At 34.8% G+C, this 16,200-nt stretch overlaps 1 protein-coding gene across 1 annotated transcript in view; it reads right to left on the bottom strand.

Annotated features, from left to right (window-relative positions):
• LOC126969555 (putative inorganic phosphate cotransporter) overlaps positions 1 to 11,825 on the bottom strand; it is a 36,194-nt gene extending 24,369 nt beyond the window's left edge. Inside the window, exons 1-3 of the mRNA XM_050815071.1 lie at positions 11,634 to 11,825; positions 6,463 to 6,608; positions 1 to 200 (exon numbers count right to left, since the gene is read on the bottom strand). Coding sequence (XP_050671028.1) covers positions 1 to 200; positions 6,463 to 6,574 — 312 coding nt within the window. The 5' untranslated portion in view covers positions 6,575 to 6,608; positions 11,634 to 11,825. The remainder of the gene's footprint in view (positions 201 to 6,462; positions 6,609 to 11,633) is intronic.
• Positions 11,826 to 16,200: the final 4,375 nt, after the last annotated feature.

Below are 16,200 nucleotides of genomic sequence, written 5' to 3'. Positions count from 1 at the left end.
CGGCTTAAGAGTTATAGTGTGATTTCCACCAACTATATCATCACTTGGGCAGGCGTCAGGATCAAAATGCTCGGTGCTAGATTTCGTGCGATTTACCATTTGCGTGATTGCCAAGTTGAGGCAAACTCTCATAGTATACGCGTTGCACACTCCCAGAAGTCCCATCACTCCTAATATGTAACGTTGAGGGATGACACAACCTAAAAGCAAAAAAAATAATAATACGTTACTTCTTGAAGCAAGCATAAGTGCATCGCTCTTATGTAAGTCAATTTTATTGTCTAACTAGCAATGCCCCGCGGTTTCACTCGCTTAGATACCGATCTCGTGATAGTGGAAAGTTTTTTTTTATTAAAGTAAGGGACGAGATTCTTGTAAAACACAACAATTCTAAGCGGCACTAATTGCGCTCGTCACCTTGAGACGTAAGATGTTGAGCCTCATTTGCCCAGTAATTTCACTAGCTACGGCGCCCTTTAGACCGAAACACAGTAATATATACACATTACTGCTGCACGGTAGAAATAGGCGCTGTTGTGGTACCCTATATAATCTAACCTCATCCTGTGCAAAAGAGCCTCCCACTGGTAAGGTGTCTTAAATATTATCTTATTGTAAATGTCCATTTCGTAATAATACAAAAGGGTAATATAATTATTGCTATTATATGCTATTGGTATAGTACATTAAAAAAATAAATACATTTGGTAATAAGAAACAAAACTACTCATATACCATCACACACTATATAGTAAAGTATTCAAACCATATTTTTAATTTTTTATTTGGTTAAGAAAGTGCTAACTTAACTAAAGATTAACAACTGACAGACGCACAGACAGGCATGTAAGTTGTCCGACTTTTTTAATCGTTTTTTAGTTATTTAATCGATTCCCACAAAATAAATTCTTAAGAAGTGTTCACTTCATAAACTGGATTTAACGGACACAGATTTGATCCTCCTTAAAATAAAAAAACAACTAAGCAAATTCGAAATTAGAGACATATAGATAATAAAAGCTTATAAAAGTTTAATGAAATGCATAAATTGGTTGTTAATGAAAAGATTGCGAACTAAATATTCAAAGTAAATGTTACGATGAATAAAATATAAATGAATATTATTACGTACGAGAACTGAGACGCGAATATGTATTATGTACAAGGTACAGGTCTTTGACCTTACAGCTATCGTCTGTTGAAATAGCCTTAGATTTACATATTATTTAGTTATACAAATAACAATGAAAACTGTACACATGTGTTTTTTGTAAATACAAGGTTTAATTAGGTCCAATACACACAAAAATTTGTATTATACAAAGAAAACTAAAAACAAAATTTTATGAACGATGCGGTACTCGAACCCGCAACCTCTCGCGTTCCGTGCGAGCGCTCTTTCCAACTGATCTGTCTGTCCCGCATCGGTCATGAAATTATGTTTTTAGTTTTATTTGTGTAATTCATCCCAGAAGTGAGGGTTATCACTTTAAAAACATAACAAATTGCTTAGAAATTTATATTTTAAAATGATTGTAATGTCATAAAAATTTAATTTTTTGCCCTTGGTTTGTCTGTGTTGTAAAATATGATTTTTAGTGGAATAAGTCGAAAAATGATGGAATGCCATCACGCAATGAGTCACTGTAGCCTCGGCCTACGTAGGATACTAGTGGGTGTGCCATAACCTCAGTCAAGTCACGAAACCTCATTAGTTCAAGCAGCTCTGTTGGAGCTGTTAGACCAGAATGGAAAGCTCCGATTATCAAATGCAAATTCAAATTCAAATATTTTTATTCAAAATAGAATTAAACATCACTTATTGAACGTCAGACCTGAGAAGAACTGGCAAGAAATTCAATTGTTTTGTTTTCATATTAAATTTTACCGCAATATAATTTAGAACAGTTAATTTTATTTTTGAATAGCTTGAGGGCGGTCACTCCATTCCTCACCCTTGGTATCATTAAGAAAATAATTTACGTTATAGTAACCAATACAACATAAACTTTTTTAACAATCGTCATCATAAGCCGGAAGACGTCCACTGCTGGACAGAGGCCTCCCCCAAAGATCTCCACGACGACCAGTCCTGCGCTGCCCTTTATCTAACCTACTACGGCGATTTTGACCAGATCGTCGGTCCATCCCGTGGGGGGCCTACCATCACTGTGTCTTCCGATACGTGGTCGCCATTCGAGGACTTTTCTATCCCACCAGACATCTGTCTGTCGAACTATTTGCTCTGCCCACTGCCACTTCAGTTTCGCAATCTCCTACGGATCTCCTCATTTCTGATTCGATCTCGCAGGGAAACTCCGAGCATAGCCCTCTATTGCTCTATGACAGACCATTGAATTTCGTAACACATTTCTTTTGTACCTTTTTTGGGATCATGTTGTGACCATATTTGCGCCTACTAAAACATTAGCAGGTCGTCTTGAAATATTTTTTGTTTTTCACCAAGTCTGAATTAAAGCCTCGAAAATGGCCACCGTATAGCCACGCTTAACTTATATACACCAATATAGACATTAAAAAGGTTACTCAAAGTAAAAACACGAGAAACTTTTCGTTTCAGCGAAATACAATTCATATAATTTTGAAATCATCACTTTATGTTTCTAAAGAATGATCATGGCTCAGTAACAATTGGTTGATTGGTCACGTTTAATCTACTGTGTGTGACTTGTATTGACTTAATTCTACAATATTATTAACTTTATAATTTTGACGACCTATATAGCCGAGTGGTTAGGGCCCTACCTACTAAGCTAGAGGTCCCGGGATCGAATTCCAGTAGGTGCAAGCATTTATATGATAAATATGTATGTTTGTTTCCAGGTCATGGATGTTTTTATATATTTATGTATGTTTGAGTACGTATATTGTATTAAATGTATCGTTCTCTTGCAACCCATAACACAGGTTTTGCCTAATTTTGGGGCAAGATAATTTGTGTAAAAGTGAGACAATATTATATTATTATTATACATTGTAAGGCTCAAAAACGTGTTGTGTACATATTATTATTATCATAATAAATAAATACTTTAGATCTAAGCAACAGCTTTGACCATTTGATCAAACAACTAAGAACCATACATACACTTTACAAATAAACCGTAACAGCTTTTTTTTATGGAATAGCAGGACAAACGAGCGTACGGGTCACCTGTTGTTAAGTGATCACCGCCGCCCACAATCTCTTGCAACACCAGAGGAATCACAGGACCGTTGCCGGCCTTTATGGAAGGTGTGCGCGCTTTTTTTGAAGGTACCCATGTCGTATCGTCCCGGAAACACCGCACAAGGAAGCTCATTCCTCAGCTTTGTAGTACGTGGAAGAAAGCTCCTTGAAAACCGCACTATGGAGAACCGCCACACATCCAGATGGTGAGGATGACATCCTAACTTGTGGCGTGTCGTGCGAAGGTGGAATTCGGCGGCAGGAATCAGGTTAAACAGCTCTTCGGAACACTCCCCGTGATAAATGCGGTAGAAGACACACAATGAAGCGACGTCTCTACGCAACGCCAAGTGATCCAGCCGTTCACAGGGCACTGTGTCCCCGACAATTCGAGCTGCTCTGCGTTGCACGCGGTCAAATGGATCGAGCTGATACTGGGGTGCGCCAGACCAGAGATGAGCAGCTGTACAAATAAACTTGGTATATAGTTATACCTTAAAATAAGCCAAGAATATGCAAAATGTTGCCTATATCGCTGACAACACTGACAATACAATGATAATTTCTGAAGTTTTCCGAATGTCAAGCAATCTTGCAAATAAAAACGTTATACGTCCGAATAAAGCAATCATAAGCAAGATGTCTGTTTGTAAACATTTTGCATATATTTGGTTTATTTGTAAGGCCGTTAATGTGTAAGAAGTTGAAAATTAAAATGGCTTCAGCGCTTTATATAGAAATAATTTCGAACAGACACACATCGGATTTTTATTGGCCTCGACTAACAAATTTAATATTATTATGTTTAATTTTAAGGATAATTAAAAAAATATCTATAATATGCTTCTTTGAAACATAAAATAAATTAAATCGATCAATATTTCAATCTATTTAGAACTACGCAAAACAATTTTTTTTAAATTACCTCTGATCGTTACTTGCTGGTCAAAAAAAACTAAGAGAAATGAGAATCAAATATCCAATACAGTGATAATTTTATACAATTTGATTTTTCAATTTTTATTGTCTATTAAAATTTTATTCATCAGTTTTGTTACTTTCATATTTCAGACCAAAAGAACATTAACTAAAATAAGGATCAAATATTGTTTTTGTATGCCAAATATTAGAAGATGCTATGTTTAAACTTAATTTTATGTATATACGAGTATAGGTGACCCGGCAAACCTATTTTTGTTTTGCCATATAAGTTATTTTTAGAGTTAGACCGTTACTTGGTAATTGCAACATTACTTCACTTTTTCTAATATATAAAATAAACATAGCCTAAGTTACTCCTTATTACATCAGTCACCTGCCAATAAAGTCCCGCAAAAATCGGTCCAGCCATTTCAGAGATGAGCCGGAACAAACAGACAGACAAAAATTGTAAAAACTTTTATTTTGGTGTATCTACCAAAATACATATATATATATATACCAAAGTACCGTATATATATATATTCATATACATGTAGTAAAAAACGGTTATTTCAATATTACAATCAGACACTCAAATTTTTTTTATATATATAGATAAATGCTGTTCATTTATGATTATTCCGTAGATCAACTAATAAAGATACTATATTAAAATACATCATATTATATTTTTGAAAGTTCTCATGTACAATTATAGAACTATTAGTTTTATGAGGATCACATAATATTGTCACAACAAATCCATAGCATGTCCATAGCAATCCATCCCTGCAGAATTTGGTCTGTTGGTTCTAGTCTAGAAGACTGGGGTTTGGTACACAAGCCACTGAGATAACCCCTGGCCTGTTTGATCGGTTTGGTTATCTGGAAGGCAACGCTTCAATCAAACGAGATTTTATAACATCAATATTAATTTTAATATATTAACGCTACATAAAGAGCAAATACAGTCAAATATGGATTAATACTCTCATTACTAGTCAGAATATCCCCAGTATCCGTTTGAACTTTTTCTTTGCGGCCTATGCAGAGCAGCCTGGACTTTCGGGGATATTCCGTACATAGCTGAACCCCTTGGCTTAATTTTGCAACGAACGTTTGAATGATCACTTGTTCCGACGAGGTATTAGATCTAATTTCTGTGGTAATCGTGTCTTTAATCGTATAAAATTTTGTAGCGTACAACGTAATCTCAAATATCATTGTATGTTGTTCTACTATAATATCACCTTATTTTATGTGGATTCTTTTCGTCGTATAACTAAACTGTGGTATAACTCTTTACGGGGTGTTTTCAGTTACATCTGACCTTGGTTTCTTCTACAAAACCACCTAAAAGGCCAGCCTAGCGACACTCTCTAAGAAAAAAGCGAATCACTCGAATTTATGAAACGTGCTGTGATTGATAGATTGATAGATGATGGCTATTATCTTGTAAAAAACGGAGATAGCCAAAATCCACTACGTTTTATAAGCAACTGTTCGCTTTCAAACTCAGCCGGATTATACTTTGTCTCCAATCCCCAAACTGTGATTTCTACTATATCAAACGTATGTCAAATCGTGGCACGTTTCATACTAAATTAAATTTCATTTTTTACTTAGTCCCACTTCTTATTACGTAGTATTTACAGCATCTTTTCAAAAGACCATTAACGCTTATAAAAATAATTCATTATTGTCAATCATCATGTATTGTAAAGATTGTAATAGAAAAAAATCAATAAAGTTTTACTAGATCGTAAAGACTGACTTTGTCAAAATTCAACTGTGATGCCAACTAGTAATAGTGACGGCTCGAGGTCATTTGAACCGCAAAGTAATACCTATAACCACAAAGTAGTAATAGATACATAGGTATAAACTATAATCATGTAGGAACACCAACCAAATGACCATAGAATTAATAGATATATTTTTAAAATTTATTTTGTTTAATTTTAGAAACTTTGTTACATATTACATTATAAGCTATATAAGATGAATACCTGCCTGTAAAAATCACTTATTGAACGTCAATCACTACCACCCATCATAAAACTTATGACACAGACCTGAATTTCATGCGCCCGTTCTTCTCAGGTCTGAGGCATACTTTTTCGAAGGTTGGTAGTTTTTGACAATCAATGAATGATGTAACCAACTAAACTATAAAATAAAAATAACCTGAATAAAAATATATCAATTTGAATTTGATATAATTGGGTTCGACGCAGATGAAGTCACGATAGGAAGTTGACAAATAATTTAATAATAAAAATATATAAAATAAAAGTTTTTGGCAGATAAAATGTGTTCAGATATAACTGACGTTTTGCAAATGTACTCACATGATCTCAAAGTTTTTGTCAATGCGGTGTCATTTCGTCTCTGTGGGACTGGGGTTTTTAGACCCAGTAGGTTATGGGCCTGAGTTTGATTCACGCCATTTTCGTCTTCCATTTTGCTTATAATTATATATCAATGCCTCCAAATACTGAAACAGAAAATGTATTTATATTAAAATGCGAAACCAGCTGGAGAATTCATTACGCAGAATGCCTGATAAATATGTACTGGAACGGTGCCTTTTTCTATCGTCAAGCAGTAATATGCAAGCATTATTATATACAGGACGTTCCACGGATGATGGGGAAGTACCTTAAATATTTAATTTAGATATACCTTTTACGGAAGATTTACTTTGAATTAGGCCTTTGTTTAGCAGTGGACGTCTTCATAAATTGTGTAATTTGGAATTAAAAATATTAAAATTCAATGGTCTTTCATTTGTATTTGATGTTATGTTATAAGGAAAAAAATAAGCTTTATGGTGAAACCTTTCGATTGGTATTATAAAGCGTATTTTTTCTCGTATTCGGGTTCGATTCCCGGTTCAATCAGGCAAATATTTTAAAATCTATACATGGGGCACACTAAAAGTTTTGCACTTCTAGCAAATCAATTTATATTTTTTGGAAGTTCTTAGTATTAAAAAAAAAGGGCAGGAAATCATTTGTGAATTGTTTTTTATCACACATCAAAGTTCGACGTACGTATCGAAAATGGAATTAAGTCGAAAATATTTTAGAGCGATGATTTTCTATGATTTTAAAACTTCTCTCTCTTCGCAAGACTGTTCCGCTCGTCTTCAAAATGCTTTTGGGTGAGAAGTACTTTGCTTGAGCACCGTGAGGCGATGGTTTGCTGAATTTGAGAGAGGTCGGGTTTCTTTACATGACGAATTTCGTGAAGGGTGGCCTTCAACTGCCATCAACGAAAATAATGTGGCTACTGTTAAGTGGCTAATTGAAGAAAACCCGCGGATTACCTATGAGACAAATCGAAGGCTATTGGGGATTGGTATGAGCCAAATTCAGAAAATATTACACGACGAATTGAAAGTTCGGAAACTTTGTTGTCGTTGGATGACTCATGAACTGACAGCGGAGCAGAAGCGGGAATGGTGCTCACAGATGCTAACGAAGTACGACCACTGACATTCTAATGCTGTTTATGATAATGTCGCCGGAAACGAACCGTTGATTTATGGTTTTGAACACGAAAAAAAACATCAATCTTATGAATGGGTGTTTGAAAATGACAACTGTCCAACAAAAGTGAGGCAGGCGAGAAACGTTCGTAAAAAAATTATCGCATTTTTTTCTCAGCTTCGGGTCCCATCTGCACAATTCCACTTGAAGATCAAAAGAGTGTTAATTCCGAGTGGTATTCTACCATTTGCTTACCCAGGGTTATAAAAAAAGTTCGCGAAAGAGAACCAAAAAGCCGCAATCTACTACTTCATGAGAAGGCACGGCAAGGCTACATTCTTCGCACACGGCCAACAAAACTAAGTCATTTTAAGCATCTGAAAAAGTACAACTCGTCACCCATCCTGCACATAGCCCCGACCTAGCACTCTGTGATTTCTGTATTTTCCCAAAAATCAAAGATTTGATGAGAGGTTTCACTTTTTCCAATTCCGAAGAGGCAGTGATAGCGTTCAATCAGCACGTAGAAAACATAGTGTGGTCATCCTATTTTAAAAAATGGTTCGATCTTTATCTTACCTTTATCACCACAGTATTACATGACATGGAGAAGTAATTTGAAGTAACTTTTCTCTGCGTTTGTTAATAAGACAAACTATGTAAATCGATATCCATATAATTAAAGAAATTACTACGCTAAGGTTGTGAATTATTACGCTTAATGGAAGTGGAAGCACCCCACTCTGACGTATTTTGCCGCAATTTTTACTTAGAATATCTATTGACTTAGAGAGACTAAGCGCTGGTTTATATTTCATTCGCCAGCTCTTGTTGAGTTATATCGATTACTAGTAAATAAAGTTATAAGTTATCTGTTTAGCGTAATAATAATATAATATAGATAATATAGGATGTTATAATAGAAAAAATGTAAAATATGATACTTTGACGGCCATCTTTCATCAATTAATCCAAGAAAAATATAGATACAAAGAGCTTTCTTATAATATCCATATATTACCATAATATGTCAGAGTGCAGGAGTGTCAGTAGATTCTCCCCGTGACATATGCAGTTGAAAATGCAGAGACAACATCTCTTGACTTTCCAGTAGAAGCTCCTTTGCACAGGATGCCGGCTACATTTTGGGGACCACAACAGCGGCTATTTCTGCCGTGAAGCAGAAATGTGTACGCATTACTGTGTTTCGGTCTGAAGGGCGCCGTAGCTAGTAATATTACATGGCAAATGAGACTTAACATCTTATGTCTCAAGGTGACGAGTGCAGTTGTAGTGCCGCTCAGAATTTTTGGAGTTTTTCAAGAATCCTGAGCGGCACTGCATTGCAATGGGCAGGGCGTATCAATTACTATCAGCTGAACGTCTTGCTCGTCTCATCCCTTATTTTTATAAAAAAAAATCTCTACCAAACTCCAAAGTATCAAGCCGATTGGAGGTGACATGATCGTCGCTGATTTGAGCCACTCTTACGTAAATGCCGTCAAATGGAAGAAGCTGCTACTGGAGAGCGCCAGAGAGGTGAGAACAGTAATTCTTATGAGATTTAATCTGCGCCTTAAATAGATGCAGGTGGTTTGGCTTGAAGTGAAGTAATGTCTCAGCTTAATAAGTACACCAATTTTTTCCGAAGCTAATTTGGATTCACTTCCAAGTGACCACGGAATTATCGAAAGAATTGATATCCTATATCCTCACAGAAAAAGATAAGCTTTTCATTATAGTGTCATTGACCATCATTGCTAGACAAAAAAAAACACAATTGAGTGAAATAGTAATTATTGCGGCAGAAGAAAGGGATGTCGATCACTTGAACTTCACAATTTAGAATCAAATGCTTATTACAGTACATTCCCTCTAATTAATCGACTTTTTATTAAACTAATCTAAATGAAACGAATCATCAAACTGTGTTTTTAAACTTAAGCAAGTCATCAAGGTTGGAAATCTAAGCCAACTAAATCTATTTATCGGAAGCGTTTAATTTTATGATTTTTTTTTACAATAGGGGCCGAGACGAGCAGGTCGTTCAGCTGATGGTAATTGATACGGCCTGCCTATTACAATGCAGTGCCGCTCAGGATTATTGAAAAACCCAAAAATACTGAGCGGCACTTCAATTGCTCTCGTCACCTTGAGACATAAGATGTCAATTCTCATTTGCCCAGTAACTTAAGTAGCTTTGGCGCCCTTTAGACCGAAACACAGTAGCTCACACATTACTGCTTTACAGCAGAAATAGGCGCCGCTGTGGTACCAATAATCTACCCGGCATTCAGTGCTAAGAAGGCTCCCACTGGTAAAATCATCTCATGGTGAGATTCATCTTGCTTTCGCCATGACGTTCAATAAATCACGAAGGCAATCCTAGAAGTTTTCTCTCACGGACACAAAGCATATTTCATGTCTCGCCAAATCATTAACTTTGTTCGTTCTCGCACCTTAAGCTACAGCTAAACAAAAAAAGATCGTATATCACAAAGCATCAGTGTTACCAAGCAACAAGTTTGTACATGTACAGGATGCTTTAAATTTAGATTGTTCTTTATCTTCACGTATTATTGATATTTGACGACCTGTATAGCCGAGTGGTTAGCGATCCTACCTACTAAGCCAGAGGTCCCGTGTTCGAATCCCGGTAGGTGCAAGCATTTATATGATGAATATGGATGTTTGTTTCCGAGTCATGGATGTTTATATGTATTTATGTATATTTAATAGATACTTCGATACTTCGGACATATCACGCGACGTGGAGAGCATGCCATAGAGAGACTTGTTGTTCAGGGAAGGGTCAACGGCAGTAGGTCAAGAGGACGCTCCCCTATGCGCTGGACAGACCAGATCAAAGCCTTAACCAATACTCCCCTCAACACATGTGCCAGAGAAGCAATAGCCAGGGATAACTGGCGTAGAATCGTTCGTCGTTCGACGTGACCACGACTGCTCTGTCAAGAGTAATCCGACGAAGAAGAAAAAGTAAGTATATTGTATTAAATATATCGTTGTCTTGCAACCCATAACACAGGCTATGTATGCCTAATTTGGGGCAAGATAATTTGTGTAAGAGTGTGTCAATATTATTATTATTATATTGCATAAAAATACAGTAATATAAAACATACTATATGATGTGTTTCATTATTTTAAATGTACTGTTATTTTAAATAATAATTATATATATAAGAATCAAGCAATTGTCAACTCTATATAGGCATTTGTCAAGATAGCTTTGTAACCTGAGATACTTTAGATTTTATTAGATTTTTTTTCAAAAACATTGAAGATTTAACGTAAATAAATTAAAATAATTAATAATATATAAAAAGGATTTGATTTTAAACATCTTTTTAGTTAGGAAAATATTGTATTTTATTTTTAGAAAACAGTTGTTCTTTTTGCCATATAAATTATTTTTAGAGTTAAACCGTTTCTTGGACATTACAACATTACTTTATTTTTCCAAAATTAATGTAGCCTAACTTATTCCTTTTTACATCAGCTACCCGTCCCGTCAAAATTGGTCCAACCATTTCAGAGATTAGCCGGAACAAACAGACAGACAGACAAAAATTAAAAAAAATATATTTTAGTGTATGCTCCGTATATATATTCATATACATTTAGTAAAAAACGGTTATTTCAATAAGATTAAAGTTATTTCCTGTCATACATATTTGAAGACTACGGTTTGGCATTGTAATTCATTTCATGACATATTATAACACTACCAAATTACGGCGAAACCACCGAACAATGGAATCCAAAACGTATATTCCATACTGAACAATATTATATTTGTTATCAACTTATGATATTTTAACTTTTATTAATTATCATAGTTTTGAAAACTGAACACAAACAGAAGACCACTTGATATCTCAACGCTATTCCAAAAACACCTGCTTATACGATTATATTATATTTTAAATATATAAATAATTAATAGTATTAATTATGTAAGTTAGTATTATTGACAAAAAACATATTATGATATAACAAATATTTACCTTTAGACAGTAAATTTAATTCAGAATACGACACAGTATAATATACATTATAATTATTCACGATTTACACACAAGCACACAAGTATCAAACGTTCACGGACACAGTATACTGTAGTTACTAATGTTTCCGAGATATGTAGTATTTTATTATCAATCGGCAGCGACTATCATACGAGTGCTGCGCATGAGCACATGGCGAAAATTGGCCTCACTAAACCCAACATCACATACACGAGGTTGTTAGCCTTGACTTAACTCTACGATTTACAAACAGATAGCACAATATAGTTAAATTGTTACTTACTGCAAAGGGCCGAATCAGCATAATTTATTATATCGTTTATGTGATACTTTATTGACTGTTTTAATCATTGAATGATTGCGATTTTATAATATGTATCTTATGATATTAAAGGTTATCATTAAAGACTGAAATGACTAATCAAATAAATGTAAAGTAAATTATGTGCAATAGCTACCTACTAAAACCTTGTTTTGCTACACATTTTTAGAACTATGCAGTATCCGACACGGGGAGTACAAATATCCTTAACACAGGGAAACTTAGTTAGGAGTTGAGAGTTCAGCCATGTACTAGTTGTTGTTACCATTATGTAGACTACCTACTTACTTTCTAGCAAAATAGCTGTTTTGTGAAATAAAGCTTTTATGTCTGTTTCACATAAACCTACTGTCTTTATGTGCCTAGTTTATTTAAGACGTCCTAGCAGTACCAACTTCGTATCTACTTATTTTAGTATTTAGGCTTCTTCTAAATCTTTATACCTAATGGTTGTGATATATGTTGGTTTTTTTTTGTTTATGCCAACAAGGGCCGAAACCTGCAGGACGTTCATTTTATAGTAATTGATACGCCCTGCTCATAACAATGCAGTGCCGCTGAAGATTCCTGAAACACCCAAAAACTCTGAGCGGCACAACAATTGCCCTCGTCAGCTAGAGACATAAGATGTTAAGTCTCATTTGCCCAGTAATTTCACTAGCTACGGCGCCCTTCAGACCGAAACACAGTAATGTTTAGACATTACTGCTTCACGGCAGAAAAAGGTGCCGTTCTGGTACCCCTATGGGTACCATGGTATGGGAGGCTCCTTTGCTCAGGATGCCGGCTAGACTATTCTAGCCGGCATCCTGAGCAAAGGAGCCTCCCACTGGTAAATATATGTTGTGTAGTGGGTATATAAATCATATACTAACTTTTGCATGTTTCTTTGTAGGATATGTTTTTTTTAAGACAAAATAACCTATTTTTGTATTTCTATTAAAGATATATACTTTAACTCCAAGCTGAGGATATTAATAAACTTAAAATTATCGCAGACATATCAGTACTTTAGCAACATATTGACTGCTTGGGGTTGCATATAGATGCTCCGTCATTGTGCGTTCTTCACCGCATTTATCACTGGTATTGTTTTTCGGTTTTCAGGGAATAATTTCTTCAATACAAGTATAACCAAACTATCGAATCAGCTCCTTTCTGCGTTATTTGTAGGCTTTGGTACTTTCAAATAAGCGCGTGAACCCAACTAACGCGCTGGCACCGTTCATGTTTGATTCATCAAGTGTTATAACCCTTCTTTATCCTTCTCGTCTCCATTTTAAAAGATAGTTAATAATAGTGTAATTTAGTTAATTTCACAGCATCATGACGTACGGTATTTTACTGAGGGGTCATGCTGCTGACATTTATATAGTGTTTGATCTGCAAAAGAGAGCTGTTCGTGCTATATATCCGCTTGGTTATAGACAGTTAAACATTTAAAGAAATAAATATTATGACTGTTAATTGTCAGTACATTTATGAAAATTTAATATATGTTCACAAAAATCGTCACCTTTTTGCTCTTAATAGTGATGTTCAATGTTATAACAGTAGAAATAAGGGATTGCTTGTAACTAATTCTAGTAGGCTTCATAGATACATTATAGCTTTAAGGGTAAATGTATACACCTTTATAATAAAGTTCCAGCCACTGTTCTCGCATTTTCTATAAATAACTTTAAATGTTTTTTTATAAATGGCTCTGTCATAAGTCCCTCTACTCCTCAGCTGAATATCTAAATGATCGGACAGCCTGGGACTAGATTATGATTATTTTATAGCAATAGAAATGACAGTACAATATTGTATATTTTCATTCAAAAGAGCGCTAAAAGAGAATGCTGGGAGAGTTTCTTACGCCGCTTCATCTCTCTCAGAGCGCCATTTGTTTCCGAAGCGGTAGTTGTATCTAGTATATTAGATATGACTTCAAAATGAAGAATCTATTTTGAGAAAATAAATGCCTTTGTATGCCTTTTAATACATTCATAACATTGAACATATTTTAGCAAGCGCTGCTCTAAAAATTCAGTTCTAATGTTGCGGTATATAAAAACACGTTTCGATAAAACAAGTAACATAAAAATAACAGGATTTTGGTTTAAGATATGAAAAAAAAATTAAATAAAATCAACAACTCACAGCTCAATCAAATTTCTGTTCAACACACAAATAAATCAATGTATCATATTATATGAGTGTGAGACGTAGCTTGTCACGCACACTAAAGTAATAAACCTGGCCTGTTTTCATTGGTTGTATATGAGAGAGGCTCTCTCTAGAGCTAGACGCATAAATTATCTTAGATTTAGAGTTCTAAAATCGAAAAGCATAACATGACACAGTAAAAATACAAAAAATACCGTAACCCAAAATTTATTGGGTTGAGATCTTCTAAAATGAAAAATAGTACTTTATGCATTATTTTAATAAGAAGGGTCAAGAAACGTGAGTGGTGTGGGTTCAAAATGAATAATGCTTCTAGAGTTTTTTGAACTTTATATACAACATCGCATACAATAATTTATCTACGACTTCTTTATTTTAAACAAAACAAGAATTAAATAAACAAAAACTACAAGTTTTCGAGTTGCCACTGGAATCAGCCTGACGAAACTCTCTAAGAAAAAGCGATTGTAAAAGATTGTATGAAACGCTCAGTCATTAAAGATAGATAGATAGACAGATGGGGCTATAATCTTGTAAAGAACGGAGACAGCCGAAATCCACTACGTTATAAGCAACTGTTCGCTTTTAAACTTAGCTGGATTATACTTCGTCGCCATATTGTAATAACAACGGCGCCTATTTCTGCCGCAGTAATGTGTAAGCATTACTGTGTTTCAGTCTGAAGGGCGCCGTAACTAGTGAAATTACTGGGCAAATGTGACTTAACAACTTATGTCTCAAGGTGACGAGCGCAGTTGTAGTGCCACTCAGAATTTTTGGGTCTTTCAAGAATCCTGCATTGTAATGGGTAGGGCGTATCAATTACCATCAGCTGAACGTCTGGCTCGTCTCGTCCAGGCAGTCCCACCTCTTATTACGTAGTATTTATATGCTCATTGCTTGGATGGGCGGGAAATGTATTGTATTTTTTTTTCTTTTTTTTTATGCACTTTTACATTAACTTATTATATATTATACATTTTATACACTTTAAAATTATTGAATACATATTTATCTTTGGTGAGTGGCTTTATTTTTAGTTCAAAGAATGGCATAGGTTACCGTTGGCTGTATAGCCAACGCGGCAAATGTGAAAATATCAAACTTTTTTTTTTTTTTAAACTTTTTTCCTATGTTTATATATTAAAATGCTTATCTAACGATTTAAACATGGTAATATAACGTATTTTATATAATATGTACCGCGTATTACCTTACCATACATAACCGAGATTTAGTTGCCCGTGACACCAAAAAAAATGTGGTTTTTTGGTGTCATAAAGTACGATAAACAATACCATAAGCAATGCTTTCTTAGACCATAGAGTATAGACTTTTTCAAAGACTCATTAAGCATGTTGTTATATTTGTGATCGTGGCTGTATAAATAAAAGTATAGAGTACAATAAATACATTCCATTCCACTGGTTCATAATACCTTGCTAATAAAATTAAATGGCGTATAATTGAACACATTTCTTGGCGGTTTTTATAAAGCTTATATTTTTACAAACAATAATACGGAAATTCACTTTTTCTGTACATTTCTATTTTTTATCGACAGTGCGAATATACCAAAATACCCCTAACTTTTACAGTTGGAGCCATGCTAATCATTCAATGTAGATAAAAATTGAACGAAAATTTGTAAATTGTGCACAAATACAATTTAGTTATTTGTCAGTTTTGTATGAAAATTGTATTATTTTTTTAATGGAAAAAGAGGACAAACGAGCGTACACCTCACCTGGTGTCAAGTGATCACCGCCGCCCACATTCTCTTGTAACACCAGAGGAATCACAGGAGCGTTGCCAGCCTTTAAGAAAGGTGTACGCGCTTTATGTATTATGTTTGTAATAAATTAAATGTGCTTCTAATTCTGAATTAAAACTTATTATTTTTAATGACGATTCTTATATTATTCTGTTCTATCCACAGATCCGCCATGGGGTTGCAAGATGGCAATCGAGTATAATAATTGTAGTACGATAAATTTTATGTATCCACGATATCTTTGGTAGGTCTGAGAAATGGTCGTCATATATGTTTTA

The sequence above is a fragment of the Leptidea sinapis genome, chromosome 18 (genome assembly GCF_905404315.1).
Source record: "Leptidea sinapis chromosome 18, ilLepSina1.1, whole genome shotgun sequence".
Classification (NCBI taxonomy): Eukaryota; Metazoa; Arthropoda; class Insecta; order Lepidoptera; family Pieridae; genus Leptidea; species Leptidea sinapis.
This window is presented reverse-complemented; position numbering and strand designations above follow the sequence as displayed.